The following is a 21191-nucleotide window of genomic DNA, read 5'->3' as shown; positions in this document are numbered from 1 at the left end:
TATTTGGCTTGAAGGCTTTACAAGTGTGTCATAGAGCACATTAAGCGATTCATCGACCACTGATATTCTTGTAAGCTCGACTCCCTCTGTTGTAATACACTGTCCAAATAAAAATAAAAATGATGCAAGTTTTTGGCAATCGTTAGTGAAAGCAAAAGAGCTGAATGTTGCAAAACAGTTTTTTAAAATAACATTATGTACATGGACATGGAAAACAGCAGAAAGAACAACAATTATGTGACTATCACCTACATGTATTAATGTCTTTTAATTGTGCAAGAGTAACCATTAAATACCTAGGGCTGCCATGGGTTCACTTGCCCCTTCTGTTAATTGCCTATGTCACTTTGATTACATACCATCTCACAATCAACAGCAAACATCGGAGACTCAGTTGAGTTTGTTGATCTTTGGTGGGGTTTGGTTGAAAGATAACCTACAAGAAATAAGCTGGTGTATAGATATTATTTGCTATAATTTACATTAATTTTATTATAATTACTTTGTCTCAAAGGGCGCCATTCGGTCGCTAAGTAACCGTCGCGCATGCTCAAGGCAGTGAGTTTCTTTTCCCGTACTCATCAGCCCAGCGATCGCAAAAGAAAAGAAACCTCCGCTAGCAGGGAAATATGACAGATGAATTACAAAAGCACCGTTTGAAGGGAATGTATTTAAAAGCACACCTTTGCCATGATTTGAAAAAATTAGAACAAAATAGGAATATATTATTGGTGAAAATAATTGTATTTGTTATACCTCCCAACTCAAATACGTTCAAATACGAACAAAACTTCATGACGCCCTAGGGCAACAACAACTTGAACTTTCGACTCACACGTGATCAGGTCGTGCACCTTTGAAACGGCGGCAAATCTGTACGCCAGCCGACGTCAAGCAAATAATTTTTATCTGTGTATTGTTCTATTTTGAGTTGGGAGGTATAATAAATATATATTTTTATTTTTTTCCTGGGTCTCGGGGAAACAAAACTCACTGTTTCCCTTGGGGCCAGTCATTAAGTGCTTATTGTTTTACAGCTCAGAGTTACCTCACAAAAGACACTGATTTTAATATTTCCCCTTTCATCCCCCACTAGGACTAGTTTTCTGTGAATTTTCATGTCTCACAACAATAATGAACTTCATTTCCGCCCCGGAAATGGAATACGCCCTTTTACGGTCATGTATGCTATCATGAAACAGTGTCTAAGGCATTGTAGGAAATAAAGGACCACAAGGAGTTTTGAGACATGGTGGAATTCAGCATAAAACGTAACAATTACCAATGTCAAAACCAAAATGGATTCTACTGTTTTGGTGGAAATGTTACATGGGGCAATGCTGTTGTGAGTCTTATTGGGTTTTCGTTCAAGTTTTCTCTTAACTGCATTAGTCTTGGTATTTGAAACAAAGGGATACAAAATTTTAATAATTTATTAAACCGGTTTCAAAATATTAAAATTAAGAAAAGGGGGCTTAAAACTGATCTAAAAACTTAAAGTGCCTATGAAACAAAAACTAACTAAGGCTTATTTGAAAGATCTTTTGAAGAAAGGAAAGATGGTACGTTCTCATTTGTAAAATATCTCATATCATTAGGGATATATTTAAGTTTTTGTGTTAAAACTGATGATGTCATCGGTGGTTCCAAGGGGAAAACAAATCACAAAATGTAAAATATCCTTAGAAATATTACCGCAGTTCTCTTCAAACTTGGCACTAATAATGTTTATCAGTCAGCACATAAAATGACACCCATTGTAAAGTTGCCATGGTAACCGTTTTTCTTCCAGATCAAGGTTGTGCTGAACTGGTGTTTCTGCTTTTTGTCTTAACCAAACATCATTCACACTCAATGAGTTGATTAGGAGACCTACAGCAACATGGGCTCTATGTGTGTTTTGAGCAGGACTGTCTGTCTTGCTTGATTTGAGAGGAAATTGAGAAACTTCATTTATAACCAAAAGGGACTGGAGCCAAAAGTGTTGCCATGATTACATCATACTCTGCACCATCTTCCACCTTACTTAAGGGTTATTACTCATGCCAACTTTAAATCATATCGCTGTCACACTTTGAGAGATATTCTTGATTTTGTGATCCATCTTCCAGTGGAACCACTGATGATGTCATCAATTTGCTAATTTGCATAACACAAGAACTCAAATATCTCTGAACCAAAAATAGATACTTCAACACTGTAAAGGCCATCAGTCATTATTTTGAAAACTCTTTCAAATAGGCATAAATTATTTTTACTTCATAGGCACTTTAATGGGAACATAGTTTTTCAGTGAGTGATTAACCCATTGACTCCCAGGGGCTCCCCATTGACGAGTAAAATCATCTGGCGTTAGACAGACTAAGATACTAAGTCTGGCCCTTTAGGCCGGTTTGGACGTCAAAGGGTAAAGAAAGTTTTCCTAATTTTTTTAACCGAAACTCTGGCCAAACCTCACAATTTTTTTAAAATTAAAATCAAATTTACACCCACAACATGACTGTATGCCAATTTCATGGTAATAGGCAAAAGGAGATCTGGAAAATCAAAGACCCAAATATGACACTCAACCCCTCTGACACTCAACCATTGAGCTGCAAGAACTCCTCACAATGTAAACCATACAGTTGCATTTCCACTTTGAGGCACCCAGCATTATTGTACACCTGTAGACCAGCAGCACACATTAACCATAAAGAACATTCACTTTATAGGTAAGAAACCAAGCAACCCAGCTTCAGGATTAACTGTAGTTCAATGAGATAGAATGCGTAGGATATCCTACCAGTGTTACTGAGGTTGTAGGTCCAAATCCTGCCGGAGACTCTGATTTTTCAGTAGTCCTTTTACAACTTGCCAAGCAACCATGTTTCTCACATTACACCATAAACCATCAATGATTGCAACATGTATGCATTTCCAACCTGGCCTCTCATATATAATTATTTTTTCAAAATAATCCTGAGAAATCCAACATCAATCCAAGATAACCATCATGATATCTGGAAAAGGGACAATACCCAGATAATTATGTCCAGGATTGACCCTAATTAATACATACATACTTATTGTAATTGAAAACTCCCCATAGGGGCTTTTCAGGGCCAATGAAACACAATCAACGAAACGATAGAACACAACAATAACAACAACTGTTGTTAAGAATCCCAACTGACCAGAGACAAGCCAGTGGGCTATTATTACAAATACAGCTGAGAAGTTGAACCAGGGACTACCAGGTTCAAACTCAATGAGTGGTCAGAGCAGGATTTCCAGATCTCAAGGCAAGCACATAAGTAGTTTAAGGGTAAAATAACGTTAACCTTTACCCCTGTACCTTATTGTTGGAAATAGGTACAAAGGGTTAGATTTAAAGGGACAATTCATGTTGGATATTCATATTAGGCATGCATCTAAGGCCCAATTCTTCCAAATGTTCCATACAAATTCAAACAATTAACATTTTTTTACCGTTATCATTAGACACCTTGGTAGCTTGACTTAATTGAGAGGTTGGTAAGGGGAAACCATTCTCCTCCATTTCCTCCATGCTCAAAATGTAATCCTCCCTTCCAAACACTTTATTGGCTGAATTAAAAGAAAGATAGATCCTATCATGTTTTGGTAAACAAAGAAACAAGGCAGAGGAAATGTTTAACAATCTTCTAAATGAATGCACGTAGCTTGTGGGGTAATAATTTTTTACAGACACTGTGGTGTTGGGTCAGTGGAAGTTCCAAGTACAGAAATTTGGTAGCGCTAACTGAGATAATAAAATTAACTGCCATAGGGAAATTAAAAAGCTGGCAATTCAAGTGTTATCCTTGCATCAAAGTGATTGGGTTAACACTAAAAAAGTCAGCTTTTTAATCTCCCTATGTTGCAGTAAAAAACTCAATCGCCAGAAAAGTTACACAAAAAATCTGTGAGACACAACTGATATAGTTACATGTACAAGGAATAATATTACAACTTGATTTCTACGAGCTGCATGGAGCTGTACAGTTATGTGAGTCGAAGGTCATTTTTCTGATACTGTAGTCTACATTACAAACATTTTGAGGGATGGATAGTCTATTAACTCTCCCTATCTCTTTTTACTCATTAGGAAGTGAACAATTTACACATAGCAAAGAACTACACTCACGTCACCACAGATGCAAATGCATAGTCCCAAGTTCCACTCCCGTTCAATGCTTACATGTAACATCTCTAAAGGTTATAGAATTTCTAAACATACTCGGACTAGATCTTCGCTGACAAAAACAGTAAACAAATGTCAACACCTTGTGAAGACCAACAATATGTTCTAGAGAATTTGTGGAAGCATGAACGCAACTACATGTATTTTTACATCATCAACACAGTCACGATAACATCAGCTAACTACGAATATTCAGGAGAAGTCACGGCGTGGCAATGCATGACTTCTGGAAGACACTACGCCACCAAACCTAAAATTACCAACTCAAGCAATACTACCAAGTTTCTACTCATGTAAATGCTTCATTTACGGTGGAAGTGCACAGGCACCCCACTTTAACAATCTTTGAGAGAAGCCTTTCAAGCAAAGCATAACATGATTAAGAGCCCCAACTGGTAGCCTAAGGAGATTAGCATTTGGGTATTTACTACGAGTGGCAAGGTTCCAGCTGCTGGCCCAGGTGAGATTCAAACCTGGTGACCCCATGCAATTCAAACAACCAAGCCACTGAACCATGCCACCTGGTTCCTTTTTTCAACCAATTTAACTTGATAAAAATATCAAACAGACAGTGGTACAGTGTAGTAAAAACAATTAACATCCTAAGATGCATTTTCACTAGAGAAGCATATAGTTAATGTGCCAACAATGCAAGGCTTAGTAGACTACTTACAGTCCCTTCTCAGCCAGTCGAGCTGCCTGCTAGTCATGCAAGTGAGCAGAAGAACCGAGGGGAGAATGGGGAGAGAGTGAGAAGGCAGTCCCTTCTAGCTCTCTACCCATTCTCTAATTCTCTACTCGGCTCTTCCACTCGCTTGACATGTGTGACTAAAGCGGACGGCTTGACTTATCGAGAAGGGACTACTAGCAGTCTACAATACAAGATACTGCATGAGTTAAAGAAAAAACTCCACATTATTTTTACCATCACTTGATGACATGTGATTTTCCACTTGTTTTGGAAGGTTGGGAGATAGTAAACTCTCATGTGGTGACTCAACATGAGTGATCCCTACTGCTTTAGTTTGCACACACTGCAAGGAAAAAAAAAACAATTAAGCAGCCAGAAAACAGCCATTTTGGATATTTAAAAAACTGGCTAACTTTAGTCCAGTTAATGTAATCAACCTTTCAATGACTGCCCTTTTAAAATTAGAGAGAAATGACTCTGTGTCTTTTTCCTTTGGTTTGCCACTGATTTGTAACAAAAAAAGGAGGCAAAACTGCATCATGAATAAGCATCTTTTCAGGGGGGAACAAGCAAAACAAAGCAATGTAATAACTGAGCAAAATTAATGAATGCATGGATTAAGGGCCCACGGACAGATTTTTCGCGCCTTGCTAGGGTAATGAAATGTTACTTCCGGTGAGTGACGTCATCATACAGTGAGCTGACCAGAAAACCCATTGAAAAGCAAAAATCACAGCACGAACTGTTGTTTGCATCGAAGGTTTTTCCTCGCCATTCCTCGCGCTCCTTCTCAGATCAACTGCGCATGCGTAAACAAACTGACTTCCGGTTTGAGAAAAACCTAAATTTCCGGCGGTCTTTATATTGAATTTTTTTTTTTCATATGGCATGTTTCACCTCCAAATACAGAATATAGGTAAGCATTGATTTTTTCAAATCATCTTTTTTTGAAAATTTTATGGGTATTTCAGTATCGTTTATTTCTCTAAAAAGAACATTTTTCAAAATAAAAAGAAAACCATGCTTGGCTGGATGCAAAAACGAATACAAATTATGAAACCACTGATTAAACACCCAAATTGTGTAGCACGTAGACAAATTTGGAGTTTTCTTTTATTGGTCACAAGACCATGGGCGTGGCATGATGATGTCATATTTAGGGTCACTGGTTTACAAAAGTTGGAAACTGACCAAAATAATGTCAAATTCTCTCAAATTAGTAACTATTACATCCTTAGCAATGCACCCCAAAAAATACATCAGTAGGCCCTTAAAGGAACGATTATTATCATAAGAATAACAGTCATTACACATCATTTATTATATCTCTCAGATAGTACGCGGGCTGTAATTGGCTAAATTAGCGGGCCGTATTCTACAGCACAGCCCGCTGTACAGCCCGCTAAATTTAAAATTTTGACAAAACATCATCTAGCGAGTTTTCCATGTCATTTCTGTTGCATAAACTTGTACTGAAAACTGTTTGAATCTTGCAAGCAACTATTTCAAACTTAACAGCCAAGAAGATTTAGTTTTTCGGATTTTGGCACGGCATTCTTTGTGGCAGTTGAACCTTCCGCTTCACTTTGACTAGTTTCCTTGCCTGCGCGCCGGTTAACCTTAGAGATATAATAAATATCTTACTAACCTCATTTTCGCGGTCCGTACTTTAAGTTACAGATCCTCGTTTTTTCCTGTTGATTTATGGCCCGCGCGCTCCGCGCTTGGGCCATAAATCAACGGGAAAAAACTCGGTCCATAACTTACAGTACAGATCTCGAACTCTGTTAGTAAGAGGTATTTCCTTTTTTTTCTGTGAAACCATAATGAACTCTATCCATTAGGGTGTGCTGAAGGCCAAAAAGGTGATCTTTATCATTTTAAACAGACTTACAGTTATAACAGAGGAGTCATAGATTGTGTGTTCTATGCATCAGAGGCAGTGGGCACCCCAGTTAATAATCTTGATTATTACAATAGTAATAAATGATAATAATAATTATATAAGTCCCATGTAACAGTACTTTTGTCATTTAATTTCTTTAAAACAATGTAGAAAAACACTCCACTTGCCTCGATCTTTATTATTATGGATATCACAAAAGGTTCCAGCAATAATGATAAAACATTAATTTACCATTTAATTAGACAGTGGTTTTGATAAGTACCGATAGCCTGTGGAAAGCGTTGGCTACTTCTTTCCCTAAATTGAAGTATTTAAAGACAGATTCTTTCAAATCTAAAATTAAATTAATTTTGACAATGACAACAGTTGATTACTCTACTCAAGCTAGCCACCAACTTCCAATAATAATTATTATAATTAATTATTAATTATTGGAGTCATCTTAACTCTAAACATGACAACCGTTTATGTTATGAAGACATCAGTCACCATAATACAACAGTCCTTACAAGGACTACACTATATTTTAACCAGGAAAATCAAATTCCATCAAGGTAACTGTGTGTCATTCCTGGGTTTAAACAATATTTTTATTTCAATATCACTTTTTATGTTTTTAGTTTTTCAACCAGGGTGTCAACAGAGTTCCTCAAGGGTCACAGTGGGTTTCAACGACACGAGTGGACACTCTGCTTACCTTCTAAATTAATAATATTTGAACAGGGGTGGAATTTAGCTTTCTAGCCATTTTGACCCCAAATATTGAGTATGCCCACACAATCTGATTGGTTTTTTTTTCTTCAACTTACGTGTTTAAAGAGAGTATTGCAATGGGGAAAACAGTCTTGATTTTCTTCATATTCTGTGAGTCCTATTCCACTCACAAAAACAATAACAACTTTCTGGATACTGTTAACGTCACCAATCTTACACCATTGTGGTATAGTAAGTTGACATTCTGTTTGATGAAGGGCAACGAACAAAATAAGGTCTCGAAGTTGCTGAATTGTTACAGGAGAGTCAGCTCTAAATCCAAGTTTGCCAAATAAATGACATTTATGAGGGACAACTCCAAACTGTGAAAACAAAGAAAAGGCATCTGTAGTTAACACCAAGGATTGCTTTGTCATTGAAAAGGAAAAGCAACGCCAATAAATAGATCCAATTTAAATTTGGTAATGATAGCAATGAGTCCCTTAAACTCTTTCACACCTGAGAGGTTTTCTCATTAACAAGCAAATGCCCTGACATCAAAAAGAGTAGAACATGCAAGTGTCACTCTTATGAAGGAAAGAATAAGTCAGTGCCAACTACTTATTTTCATCAAGAAGTTAGGGTTAGAGTCACTTTTAGTTTACTGCTCTGCAACCATCAATTACCACCCAGTTGGTTGAGCATCACAGACTACTACTGTGCACAGGTCGCAGGATCAAAACTCTGGCCGGACCAATACTCAGGGTCTTTAAATCATTGAGGAGAAAGTGCCTGACTTTGTATTAACATCTGCATATGGTTAGACTCTCTAGACCTCTCAGATAAGAATGATAAACCATAGGCTTAAGATCTCACAACCCTTCAATGTTCATACATGTAATGCTGTGGGATGTATTAAAAAGAACCCAGCCACACTATTGTGTCCAATGTAGTATATCGCGGTTGGGAAAGGTAAACGTTTGGATCAGGTCATCCTGTGTAAGAGACTATGTTTCCTACTGTTGACTCTCCGCAACATTGTCCCTTAATGTATAAATTAATGCATAAATAACATTTACTTGTAGGAGGGACACTTCTCAGTCAGACAAACATGATGGGAGGGGGCCGGGGAGAGGAGAGAAAAACCTCTCTCCGCCCCCCTCCCAACCCTCAACCCGGCCCGGACCCAGCCGCGCGAATCCAAGATGGTGACCTCAATACGAATTCCGGTTTTTTCGACCATCCAACCGCCTGCGAGCAGGCTACTTACATAATCTACATGTAGTGTTTTCCAACTCGGGAAACATTTTTGGAAAAACTGAAGGTGTTCTTTATAATTTTATTTCTAATGCCCTGCCCTTCCCTCACCCAGTGTTTGTGGAAGTACAGAAGACAATTTTATTACCACTTTCAGCTCCTGTTCCTTTTTCTTGATATATTTTTTTCTTTTTAACCATTTCTTTCCCCTTTTTGCTGTTTTCTTTCTTGATTCTGTTACAAGAAAGTAAATCACACTTTTAAGATTCAAGATTTCAAGATTTATTTCAAGATTGATTATTACCGGTATTATGCACTACATGTATTTCAAAAAATAAATAATGGACATAACAATTATTAAAAGAAAGAAGTAAACAGACCAATTATACTTGAGTGAGAAAAAGTGGAAAAGTGCGTAGTGGCCATATAATAGCAAATGCTTTCGAGATGGCCACTACCACAGGAATTAAATGAAAGGAAAACAAATATATATACATATAAATTATGTATTAAGGAGGTTCAAAAGAATTTGTTGAAAATTAAGGAGGTTCAAAAGAGTTTTCCACACAATGGGTTTCCAATTGAAAAGAACTGCAACACAGTTGATCCTCTGAGTGTGAAAACGTTTTGATATTTGAGTAGCTATTGTCAGGCAATTTTATTAAAGTGTCTTAGAATCCCCAAATGTTGCCATGGCAATGGTACAGCACTGCAAAAAAGACCACCTGAAGGACAGTTTTTGAAAAAAGACCTTAAAAATTATTTCAATTGGTTACCTGGTATTTTTTTTTCAAATTTTGGTCCCTTATACATGGTATAAGAAAAATTTACATCATGGCAGAACTTGAGTTACTTATGAAAAAAAATCCACTTTTAAATTTGTTGAAAATTAAACTTTTTCTAGAATGCCATGAATGTAGGTCCCCAAGCTAACATTTAAGATGTTGCTTGAATATTTTCTGAAAAAAATTGATTTCTGATTTTCACTATTTTTAAAGGTCACATTTTAATTACCGGTTAACCACGTTGATTCATGAGCTGACACAGGCAGCTTAGTATTGAATGTATGGCTTACACGTGTGTGCTCAGCTGAAAACCCTTTCAAACCTGCCGATGGTAATTACCCACTTGTCATTTATCAATGTGAACAAGATTAATGAATTAAAAATCTGCTTGAGCAAGTCCTTTGAACAAGCACCAATAACACTTCACAAATCTAACCCTGCATTCTATCTTCCAGTATACCCTAAAATCCACTCCTTCACCAGGGGTAATTATTATTAAATTAATCATGGTTTGTAAAAAATGCCCCATCTTCCGGGAGCAATCCTTGGGTAGGACTGCTTGACAAGTTCACATTTAACTTCTCCCAAAGCTAATTGAAATTGACATAGAAAAGATGCAGAAAAGAAAATACTATAAACCTTCTTTTTCAGTTTTACAGGAAGGCGCATCATTGCAGTCTTGACTTGAACTCTTCCGCTTTTTTGGATTCCCTGAAGTCTGAAATTAATGAACATTTTGAACTTTACATTACACTTTTCAAATTAATTAAAATTATGCTGACTTTGATGCAACAAAACTATATTCAACACTGAAAAAAACTAAGATACTTATTAGTTATCCCCACAAAAACACCAAGAGTACACGAAGAAGCAATTCTAGAATACATGGTCATGCTAGTCTTTTGTGGTAGAATGCTCTCATCAGGACGCAAAGACCCAGTATTTCATAACGTACAGTACGTGTAGTTGGTAAGAACCTCCAATTTTGATGTAGCTTGGGTACTGTATCTACAGTCTGTAACATCATCAAGCCGCATAGTCAGGTAGGGGCCATTCCATTTTTTATCCGCATCCCCCCTATTGAAGGCCCGGGATTTCTGAGGGGGAGGGGGGTGGTCTTTAAAGGCCGTTTCTGAGGGGGTAACTGTGTCGGCACCTTTGATCTTTGAATAAATTCTGAAGGGGGAGTGTGTCGGCACTTTGATCTTCTTTTCTTAGGGAGTCAAAAGTTTACTTTTCCGAGGGGGTGAAATATAAAGTACCTCAATAGGGGGGGTGCTGATAAAAAATGGAATGGCCCTAGTTAACATACCTCGCTATCTTGAATTTAATTCTTTCTGCGTACCGCGTACCGCGTAGCCGGCTAGTTAACATACCTCGCCATGTTGTATTTAATTCTTTCTGCGTACCGCGTACCGCATAGCCAGCTACTTAAGATACTTTGCCACCTTGGCTTTATTTTTTCCGCGTACCGCGTAGCCAGCTACTTGAGATACTTCGCAATCTTGACTTTATTTTTTCCGCGTACCGCGTAGCCAGCCCTTTACAGTAACGGGCTTGATGTGGCGGGGTATTCTGCAGTTGCTCCCTACCCACTTTATAGAAGTTTGATTGTTGCATCAATTCCATGCATTTCAGCGTTTAGTAGTTTACTATTAAAAGTGAGATGAAATTTAAAGTTCACTCACCTTACCGTCGTCCTCCATCTTGGACGAGCACTTTTTGGGAGACTGACATCGAGACTACCTTTATTTTTCTTCATGTAAGCGTCGGGAATTGTTCAAAAAATGTTGCACTTGTCGGGCGAAGGCGAAGAGGACACTCACGACTCACATGATATGAAGGACGGAAGGAATGAACAGATTTGAGCGGCGCGATTTTGAAAGCATTCGACCTGTGCTGGCCTCAGGAGCAGTATTCCTCTTTATCTTTACATTTCAATTTTATAGGTATGACCATGAAAATACACTCCGGTATTTATAGTTCTCTCCTCTCGTTGACATCTTTGATCATGATTTGATAGTTTTATTGAATATTTGAACTGCAACTGCGGAACGAAATGAAATGAAAGTTGGAAAGAACATTCCAGTTAGGTGAGCAACTTAAGCAGTTGTCAAGGATAGTCCGAAAAAAATCCAGGCGAACGGTGGTGATCTTCCCAGCTTTCATTTCATCTTTGATTTGTCAACTGAACAAGGGCATTATAGTATCGATCAGCATACTCAGATTGTGCACATTTCGCCTGCGTCAGTGCTTCAAAAAGGTCTTTCTTCATGGTCAAGTGTTATCCCATCCAGATTAATCTAATCTTTATCGAGATTCGGTGAGTTTTTCTCAATTAAATAAAAATTGGGTTCATGTTTACATTTTGAAGGAGTGGCCACCGCCAATGGCAAATATAGCTGATGACATCAGCTATCATTATTCATGTGCCTTGGACAGGTTTCTTTTTATTTGTTCCAATGGTTGGCATATTCAAATAATGTAAAAATACATTAATTTTGTAAAAGGCATCTTCCCTATAGGCTGTACATGCCAATTCAGAGATGTATCCAGGTTTTCAAATTTGGGGGTCTTCTGGACCCCTTCTTGGAAAATTTGGGGGTCCAGCTAATTAGTATTCAAGAATTAATATTCGATCTATTGCCTCTTATACAGTAATTGCTGCTGCAGTACCCTTTCAGGTTTCTAAGTTGCACAAAAATAAAGTCTTATCCCTCTCCTGGAATACATGTACCGGTATGTCCTTAATGTAAAATGATCAATTTCTTTGAAACTGTTGTGCCCGTTGGTTCATCGATCAAAATGGATGGGCTGTCAAAGCTCAATCAATCACATCTGAAGACGTCTCGAGGAATCCATGCGTTGCAGGAACTGTTGGCTCCAGTTGATGAATGATCTAGATCTCCACGGCCCAAAAAACACAAACCTGAATCTCAATTTTCCATGAAAGAGCATCATTTATTTTAACAACACAAGGTATTATTTATGAATAAAAGAGTAAACAAAATATAAGCGATACACATTTCATTGTCAGCCTGTGACAGACAAGTTACGTGCAAAACAAGAACCGAGACGATGACGATGTGTGCCCCAGGAATTAATATCAACAGGGTCGCACAAAACAAAAATTTAACATACTTTGCCATTGGATTCTCTGTCATTTCGCTCACGATAAACAAACCAATGCTTGAAATTCCCTTTTTAAGCTTGGAAAGCATGCAACAAACTGAAATTCAACTGAAATGTTAAATTAATCATTGGCACATCAAAAGTGTCGCCTATTGTCTCGCCTAAAAAACAGTTCAGATAATGTCATGAAACACGTGGTTCAACAAACCTCCTCAAATTTGGACATAATCGTTGACAAAATGAAACCATTCGACTACAAAAACCCGAAAATAACAGCTTACCTTGAAATTTAAGGAACTCAATCATTTCTTCGTAGTGAGAATTGGAAGTGGTTCAATTTCGTTTTGAAATATGCTGTGAGTATGTTTTTCCTGACGTTTGTAATTTGCACAAACATTGGGGTTTTTTTGCATCCAATTGGACACTTGATTCTATAAATTATTACGTGCATCCAAAAGAAAAACAAGTGTGTCCCAGGAGGCAATCACACACTCTCGATACATCTCTGGCAATTGCCTTGATTTGCAGAAGGCAACTCTCCTTCTCCCCACTGTCTTCTGTTTGCTTTCATAATATGTCAAAAATTTAGCAGCTTTATCTACAGTATAAATGCTACAGTACATCTTTATTTTGCTTGTTTCATTTTCCATTCCAGGTGTCCACCTTTACTTATTGGAATATGGGTTCTTGCTTTTGGTGTTGCAGTCGGGTTTGTTGTGTTCAGGTGTGCTTGGTTTGCACTCCCCTGCTGGCAGAAGTCTTTTTTTTTTTTGCGTTCGCTGGGCTGACGGGTACGGGAAAACAGACCTCTGCCATGGGTTGAAACTCACTAATGTCTTTGATCCAAGCGCTGTCCACAACCGTGGGCAGCATTCTTCAAAATGCATGCCCCATGATATGTTTGCTGACTGTGACTTGAGCCTGCTGTGTCCCGTGCATTCCTTTACAGTAATTCCTCTGTGGTTAAGTGAGCCCACTCGACATGAAGTATCACGTGAGGATTTGGTTGCTAAGTAACAGCCACGCATGCTCAACATAGTGAATTTGACCCATGGCAGACGTCTCTTTGCCTCATACTTGTTATCCCAGTGAACTCAAAAGAAAAGAGACCTTTGCTACCAGGGAACCTTCTGTACAATCATAGTATTTCATTAAATTGTTTGCCATCACTTATTAATAAACAGAGTGAAGTTTTGACTTTGTACAGTTTCGCTTGAATTTTATAATTATAGGCCAGTTTGTTTTTTGACAAATCAAATACGTGAATGGCCTTAAGTGGAGTTTCACTTAACCCATTGACCCCTGTGAGTGAGACTTACACTGTAAGACAGATTTTACTTTGTCTAACGCCATGCGATTTTACTCGTCAACTGGGGGTGCCCTAGGGCGTTTGAGGTGTCGATGGCTTAAGCAGTCAAAAAATACATGTACAGTGTATGTGCCCTCCCAGGGGTCGAAATTAACTTTTGAACTTAATGGTCAAATGGCTAGTATGCACCAGTTGTACATGGTCAGGATTTACCAGCCATAAATGTGTTTCTACTAGTAGGTACTTCTGTGCAGCATTAGAAAGACTATTACTGTTTGACATTTGATTTTAAGAAGCAGAAGAAAAAACTTAAAACTGCTGTTGTTATCAAACTGTAATAAAACATGCCACATTACATAAGAAAATACTTCTGGTCTTGTGCCCATGTTTAAATTTTCGTTTTGCATAAATTTTTGTTTTTTGATAAAGATCTACATGTGCTCAAGCAGCCTCCAGAATCATCACTTGCTCTCTTGAGAGTAGGAGTTTTAGTTGTTTGATTTGAACCCTGCTCAGATGATTCAGCTGCTTTTAAAGGACAGAAATATCCCATGACAATCAAGTGTGGTGATCATAGATTTGCATTTCAAGAGGGCGGACAGTTGTTTTATTTTTTTGCAAGCTTTGCATCAGAGGTATACGACTTGTCTTCAATTGCTCCCCAGTAAAGCAAAATAATCAAGATGGTGGCGAATAAACGCGAAATTGTTTACCGAATTATGAATTATTTTTCTAATATAGAATTATTATAATTTTTTCTTTCTTTTATTCATGCCAGTTGTTAATGAGGAAAAATATTGAAAACATTTGAAGGCTTTATGAATATTTAGAGGTGAAAATAACGGGTCTCCGTAGTGGAGCTTTTCTCTGTGGAGACACCATGCCTAGTGGCAAAGTTTGTAAATAAATAAATAAAATTAAGTAGCCAAGATGGCTAGTAAATGAGCAAAACCCATTAGCCAAAATTCAAAATCCACTGGTATTTGGCTCGTAGACCACCGCCAAGTTTGAGCCCTGCCTTCATTGACCACCTGGTGTGAGACTTGACATAATTTTATTCTGTCTAACAGCAGGCAATTTTACTCGTCAACTGGGGGTGTCCAGGGGCATTTGAGGTGTCAATGGGTTAAGGATTTTACATGGGTGCCATTTTCAGTTCATTTGTGACGAATCATGGCCAGTCGTCAAGAACGATTTTATCATTGGCTCAACTTTGAAACATTTATAAACAGCAAGAACGATTCTAAAGGGGCGTTGCTATTTAGCACAGGACCGGAATGGAATGGAATTAATACCAGAATATGCCTGAATGAGGTGGAATGACACTTCAATGAAGAAGAATGTTATCGGAATAATTTTATACTGGAATGAGCTGGAATGAAGCAGATTGACACCAGAATGATGTCAAAGACTTGCTAGTTTGAGAATGCAATGTGTTTGCAAGCAACTGAATTATTGTAATATGCAGCACAGGAGTTTTGGGATTTTAGATTTTTAAACTCGTGTTTTGCATAGTCATACACTGCAATAGACTGCATATTACACACTGAAATTTTAAGCTATTGAGTGAATGATGTCACCATTCCCAAGATCCAACCTTCTGAGGTCCAGTTGGTCAGTTTTGAATGTGAGTAATGGCAAACTGTGAAATCCAAAACTAACACACAAAGTAAACAGCCTTTAGGTAAAAACCAAAGCTCAAAATTTTGCCAGGCAGGTGTTAAGCAAACACACTTTCAAAATCTGAAGTAAAAAAAGGAAGTGTTTATAGTACCACTTTAACTTGGTTAAATTTTCACTTTATTTCAATTGAAGTGAAGTAATTGTACATTATTAAATGAGTGAAAGAAAAAAGAATATTCATGTTTTTTTCTTTTTTTCTCAGCCTTAGCCCAGTTCTACCTTCTTTCTTATTACACTGGGGCCCACGAAAAAAGGTAATTTTTGAAATGACATGAGGACTACACTAAAAAATCAGTGAGTGTGTCATTTGATAGCAAAGGAAAAAGTACATTTATAGATATTACACTTGCCAAGATCCAGTTTTCCCAGGCTGTTGTTTCTAGGGCTGCTGAACAGGTAACATAACTATTTCGAGTGGTTAAGAAGTTACTTTATAATTTGAAATCATGATAGTATAATAATTATTTATTTTACACGTTGTTACAGTACCACCTTCATGAAACTATGGGCGTTTTCAATTTACAAAAAATTTCCGGAAATTTCAGTGGAAATTTCCATCGGCTGAAAAACTTGTTCCATTTAACTCAGGTCCGTTCACTGCCCAGTGATTGCGATTTTACACGCCAAAATTTAAAAATGTGGCCGTGAATAGCTCGGAAGTGGTAAGACCTTTCAAAAGTTGTAAATGGAACACACATTTCCATCGGAAAGTTTCCAACGCGAAAACAGGACTACCTTTTCAGAAGTTCCTTATATTTCGGAAATTTTCCAGACTGAGTGGAACGAACCAAAATCGTGTGTTCCATTTATATCCCAACCGGAATTTCCGGAATTTCTTGGTAAATGGAAAACGCACTATGTTCCTCTCAGGACAAGATGAGACCTTGTCTATGCTACAGAGAGTGGGCTCTACGGAATTAACTCAGACAGTTTGAAAGACAGTGCCTCAATTCATTAGCAGTGCAAGTAATTGAGCACAAGCAAAATACACAAACAAATTATTACATGTAAATTTCCTCTACCTGCTCTAGTACACTTCGCCAGTTGGGGACATCGTGAGAAGGTACAGTCATGGGTTTTCACTTTTATGTCGCTGATACCCAGTTGTACTTGTCTTTCGATTCCTATGGTGGCGAAGTGGAGGCCTCAGCAGTTTCTCAAATTGAAGCTTGTGCTTGTGAGATATACAACTGGATGTGCTGTAATAATAGCTTAAGCTCAACAGCAACAAATCGGAGCTACTTGTTATTAGTTCTTGGTATCAGCCTCATCTCTTACAATTAGTTAGTTTTTTATTTGCCACAGAAAAAAGAAACTAAAATACAAAATTAATATGAACAATCAAAAAAGAGATGATGGAAAGAAAAATTATTGAATTACATTGGTGGTGAGGAGGCCTAAAAGAAACTACTAAGCTTATGTAAATTAGGCTTCCCCAAGCATCTATCTATTGTTGACATGCAAGTTGGCAACGGAGAATGCAATAATTATTATTACAAACATTTAGTTATTTAAAGTGTTGAAATATAAAGTAAGTTGGTAATGAAGCATACAATTACAAACACTTAGTCATTTAATTAAGGTGTTGAAATATGTAATCAGTTGTGAATCAAAGTAAAATTACAGGGTGAAAACAATTTGACACAGGAAGAACAAAATACTTAATTTTCACAATTCTGTAGTTGTTAAAAAAAGAATGACTTAAGTGCTTTCTTGAAGGAATGTCAAGAGAATTGTAAAATTTCAATTATCGTAGTAGTTCCATAGTACAGTTATCAGCATCAGCTCATAATCTTGTGTAGTTTTTGACAATAGTTTAACGGTTGAGAAACACATTTTTTTAGTGCTACTATCCAAATCAGCTTTTCTACCATCTGAAGAGGATAGCTAAAATAAGGAGCTACATGTATCTATCAGAGGAGTCTACAATAGAACCCATTCATGCTTTCATAACTTTCATGCCTCAGTGTGCTGCTTGAAAAAATCTTGGTTACTGGTAACTGCTGTTTAAGGTGGTCAAATTATTGATCATTGCTAAATCAATGCTTGCTACTGTTCAGGGTTATGAGGATGATAATCAGAAGAAAGCAGTCCCACCAGGGACTTGCACTATTTGTGGAAACAACAAATGTCAGCGTCATAGGCAAGTCATTGAAGATGCTGTTTGGTTGATTTAAGGTTTCTGAACAATATTATTTGCACTGAAACCAAGGTCTAAACTGAAAAGTGAAACACTGTTATGTTCTCTTTTATCAGACCTGAAATCTCAAGATCCAAGCTAAAGGTAGGCTTCAAGAGATCATTTAGGGACCTCATTATCAATATTAAACACCTCTGTCTGTATTTCAATTGCAAGTTTATCCAGCCACTTTTCCAGTTGGTCTGCTATTGTTCAAAGAGCACACATGCCTTGTTCTTAAAGACTGCCACAAAGAACAATCTTCCTCATGTTTTAAATTTTTTTTTTATTTTTAGATCTTGTTATCTTTCCAATTTTTCCTTTTCTTTCTCAACTACCCTTTAAATTACTTCCTTGAAACTATGATGTTAATTATCATAATCATTGCCTCTCTTCTTTCTCAACAACAATAGTAACTAGTAATACAATTTTATAATAATAATTATTATTATTGGGGATGGGGAAGGAATGCATAAGATACCATAGTCGACTGGCTGAGCTGATAGCCGCCAAGAAAGGGGAACAATACTCGCAAACAATTTCCTGGATCCGAGCAAGGACATCCTTTGCGCTCTTTCGGTCGGCCCTGGTTTGCCTTCGAGGATCGCGGGTGAAGCGCCGTGCCGCGTTTGACTACAACAATTGCGATATTGAAATCGCAGCTGCCGAAGGAGACATTGACATTGTTTAGTGTCTTATTTAGTAGCTTTTGTATAATAGGGTTTTGGATTTGCCATTGGCCTTTCGCTTTCTTTTTTTTTTTTTTTTTTTTTTTTTTAAGATAGTTTTAGATACTTTTTGCTTCCAATTCTTACTTTTTTATATTTCTTGTAAAATTTTAGAAATGAAACTGTTATTATTAGTTATTAATAAGACAGTTTTTTTTTAATTGTACATAATTCAATTTTCAAGAACTTCCTTTTATTTTTTTGATGTAATCTATTTTTAGTTTTACTTGGCAAATAAAGATTATTATTATTATAATTATTATTATTATTATTATTATTATTATTATTATTGTTATTGTCATCATCATCATCATCATCATCATCATCATCAGACGGTACACACTATTGACTTGATCATGTTGTCATTATTGATGAAGACTTGAAATCCTTTATAGCCATGGGAAGATATCCTTATCCCAGAATCAGTAGATGCAGCATTACAAGAGGTATGAAATTGACTCACCACAACCACTTGAAATTAAAAGGCTGTAATTGCAGGATGAAGAATCTGTTTTGATAGTTTTTTTAGTGAAACATGACAACAGTTTTTGCATGTACAGAACTTGGGCCCCTTTTTAAACCAATCCTGACTTGAATGCAATAATGCACTTTTGTGCATTTTGGGCAGGATAGTACATTGTATATCATTGCCCCAAGTTGCAACAAGTACGTTGTGCTTTTTGCAGTTCTCTTAGCTGGTCAGAGTGATTCCAGTCAGTGCATGAAGGGGCAGTATTCAATGAATCCTGTTTCTGATTTATTCCAGAAATGAGCAAAATAATAATAATTATTATTCTCATCTGGCCCTCTTGTGCAGTGTAGTAGTGTACTGTATCATTGCATTAATTATGAGGCCTGGATTACATGTACATCATTTGTTACTGTACTAGATCATGTTTTTTGATAAACTACATTGTATTAACAAAGATAATTATGTTTAAAATGTTTCGATGAAGCCTTTTTCTTTCATTTGATAACTAATCTTACTGAACTGTTTGTTTGTTTGTTAATTAAGTAATGATTAATTTGCGCTGTTTCAGTTTCTTGGCCTTCTTCTTCAAAATAATATCTACAGCTGGTACAGGTTGGCCATCATTGATCTTTATCATGATTTTGATCAACAGACTCCACATGTCAAAAAATTAATCACTTTTTTTGCTTTAATGTCTTGTAGAGAACTAAGCTGTAGTGAAACATGTGTTGATGAACTTAGAACAAGCCTCAGATATATGGCAGCTGTGCTGCTAAAAAGAATACGTAAGGTACTATAATTTTACTGCGCTACATCTATTAAACATGAATTTATCACCAGTATTAATTTTTGTATTTTGTGTGTTATTCTTGGAGGGTGTAAACTGCAGGTGTCAGATTGCAGGTCATTGTTTCACCATAGCTGAAACAACCCAAATCTTTACTACATGTAATTCTAACATTAGGCCTAAACACCATTAAATTTTGTACATTGTACATTGTAGGCAGTCGTTGGATAATGTCCATGACTTAGCGTACTTGCGACCAACATTTCCTTTCATGACTTAAAAGTCCAATTCTAGAACGGCAGACATGGCCGCATCTACCACAGATATACATGTAGTCTGCTGCTGCTGATGCTGATTTCTTCACTGCTGCTTTTCTCTGTGCTCTTCTTTCATCGGCTTCAGCTTTCAGCCTTGTCTCTCCTACCTGGAGTGCCCGACTGCACACAGACCTCCATTCGACACGATCTGCAGCATGTGTCTCCCAGTTGCCTGTTGGCAGACCAATGGCAAGCATGAAGAGGGTAGAGTTCAGGTTTGGGGCCGTTGTACTGATTAAAAAATTGGTGTTCAACATGTCCTACAAAACGATTGTCTGAGGAGGGTGAACATTGAGGGGATATCGGCTCTTTCAAGTACCTCATTGTTTGAGACCTTATCCATCCACGAGATGGAAAGGATGCGACGAAGACATCTCATATGGAAGGTGTTCAAGCGCTTCTCCTGCCCAGCATAGGTTGTCCAAGACCCGCTGCCATAAAGTAAGGTGCTCACGCTGCAGGCATGATAGACAGCAATTCTAGTTTGGATAGTTAGTTTCATGTTCTCCCACACTCGAGCAGAAAGCTTTGCCATGTTGGTTGCAGCCTTACCAATTCTCTTTCCAAACTCCACATCAAGACAGGTGTTGTTGGAGGTGGTAGAGCCGAGATAAGTAAACTGTGGCATGACTTCCAAGGTGTAGTCTTTGATGGTTTGGGCGGGCTTGGCTTCATTGCCTTGGCACATGACTTTTGTCTTCTTTAGGCTAATGGTAAGTCTGAAGGCCTCACATACGCTAGAGAACTGGTTGAGAAGGCTCTAGAGCTTTTCTGCACTGTGAGCAACAAGGGCAGCATCGTCAGCGAAAAGGAAGTCGCGTAGGATTACTTTGCGAACTTTGGTCTTTGCTCGGAGGCATGCAGGGTTGAAAAGTTTCCCATCAGAACGAGTCCGCAGCAGGATGCCTTCTTCAGTGGACTTGAATGCATGTTTCAGGAGAACAGAAAAGAAGATGTTGAAGACACAGCCTCGTTTCACGCCACTGTTAATGTCGAATGCCACAGACATGCTTCGGTCATATAAACACCATGCTTTAGATAATGCTTC

At 37.6% G+C, this 21191-nt stretch overlaps 2 protein-coding genes across 2 annotated transcripts in view; one reads left to right on the top strand and one right to left on the bottom strand.

The window, feature by feature from the left end:
* The window catches only part of LOC138060655 (uncharacterized), a 24978-nt gene extending 13724 nt beyond the window's left edge, over positions 1-11254 (bottom strand). Inside the window, exons 1-8 of the mRNA XM_068906489.1 lie at positions 11225-11254; positions 10176-10254; positions 8900-8985; positions 7611-7877; positions 5130-5238; positions 3472-3588; positions 360-436; positions 1-99 (exon numbers count right to left, since the gene is read on the bottom strand). The exon at positions 1-99 is cut by the window's left edge and continues 17 nt beyond it. Coding sequence (XP_068762590.1) covers positions 1-99; positions 360-436; positions 3472-3588; positions 5130-5238; positions 7611-7877; positions 8900-8985; positions 10176-10254; positions 11225-11242 — 852 coding nt within the window. The 5' untranslated portion in view covers positions 11243-11254. The remainder of the gene's footprint in view (positions 100-359; positions 437-3471; positions 3589-5129; positions 5239-7610; positions 7878-8899; positions 8986-10175; positions 10255-11224) is intronic.
* Positions 11255-11324: 70 nt separating this feature from the next.
* Positions 11325-21191, top strand: part of LOC138060652 (sorting nexin-14-like) — a 38329-nt gene continuing 28462 nt past the window's right edge. Inside the window, exons 1-8 of the mRNA XM_068906487.1 lie at positions 11325-11485; positions 13324-13392; positions 15863-15914; positions 17721-17803; positions 17917-17944; positions 18963-19013; positions 19608-19651; positions 19742-19829. Of these exons, the coding sequence (XP_068762588.1) occupies positions 11391-11485; positions 13324-13392; positions 15863-15914; positions 17721-17803; positions 17917-17944; positions 18963-19013; positions 19608-19651; positions 19742-19829 (510 nt within the window). The 5' untranslated portion in view covers positions 11325-11390. The remainder of the gene's footprint in view (positions 11486-13323; positions 13393-15862; positions 15915-17720; positions 17804-17916; positions 17945-18962; positions 19014-19607; positions 19652-19741; positions 19830-21191) is intronic.

Source organism: Montipora capricornis, chromosome 8, assembly GCF_036669925.1.
Source record: "Montipora capricornis isolate CH-2021 chromosome 8, ASM3666992v2, whole genome shotgun sequence".
Taxonomy (NCBI): Eukaryota; Metazoa; Cnidaria; class Anthozoa; order Scleractinia; family Acroporidae; genus Montipora; species Montipora capricornis.
This window is presented reverse-complemented; position numbering and strand designations above follow the sequence as displayed.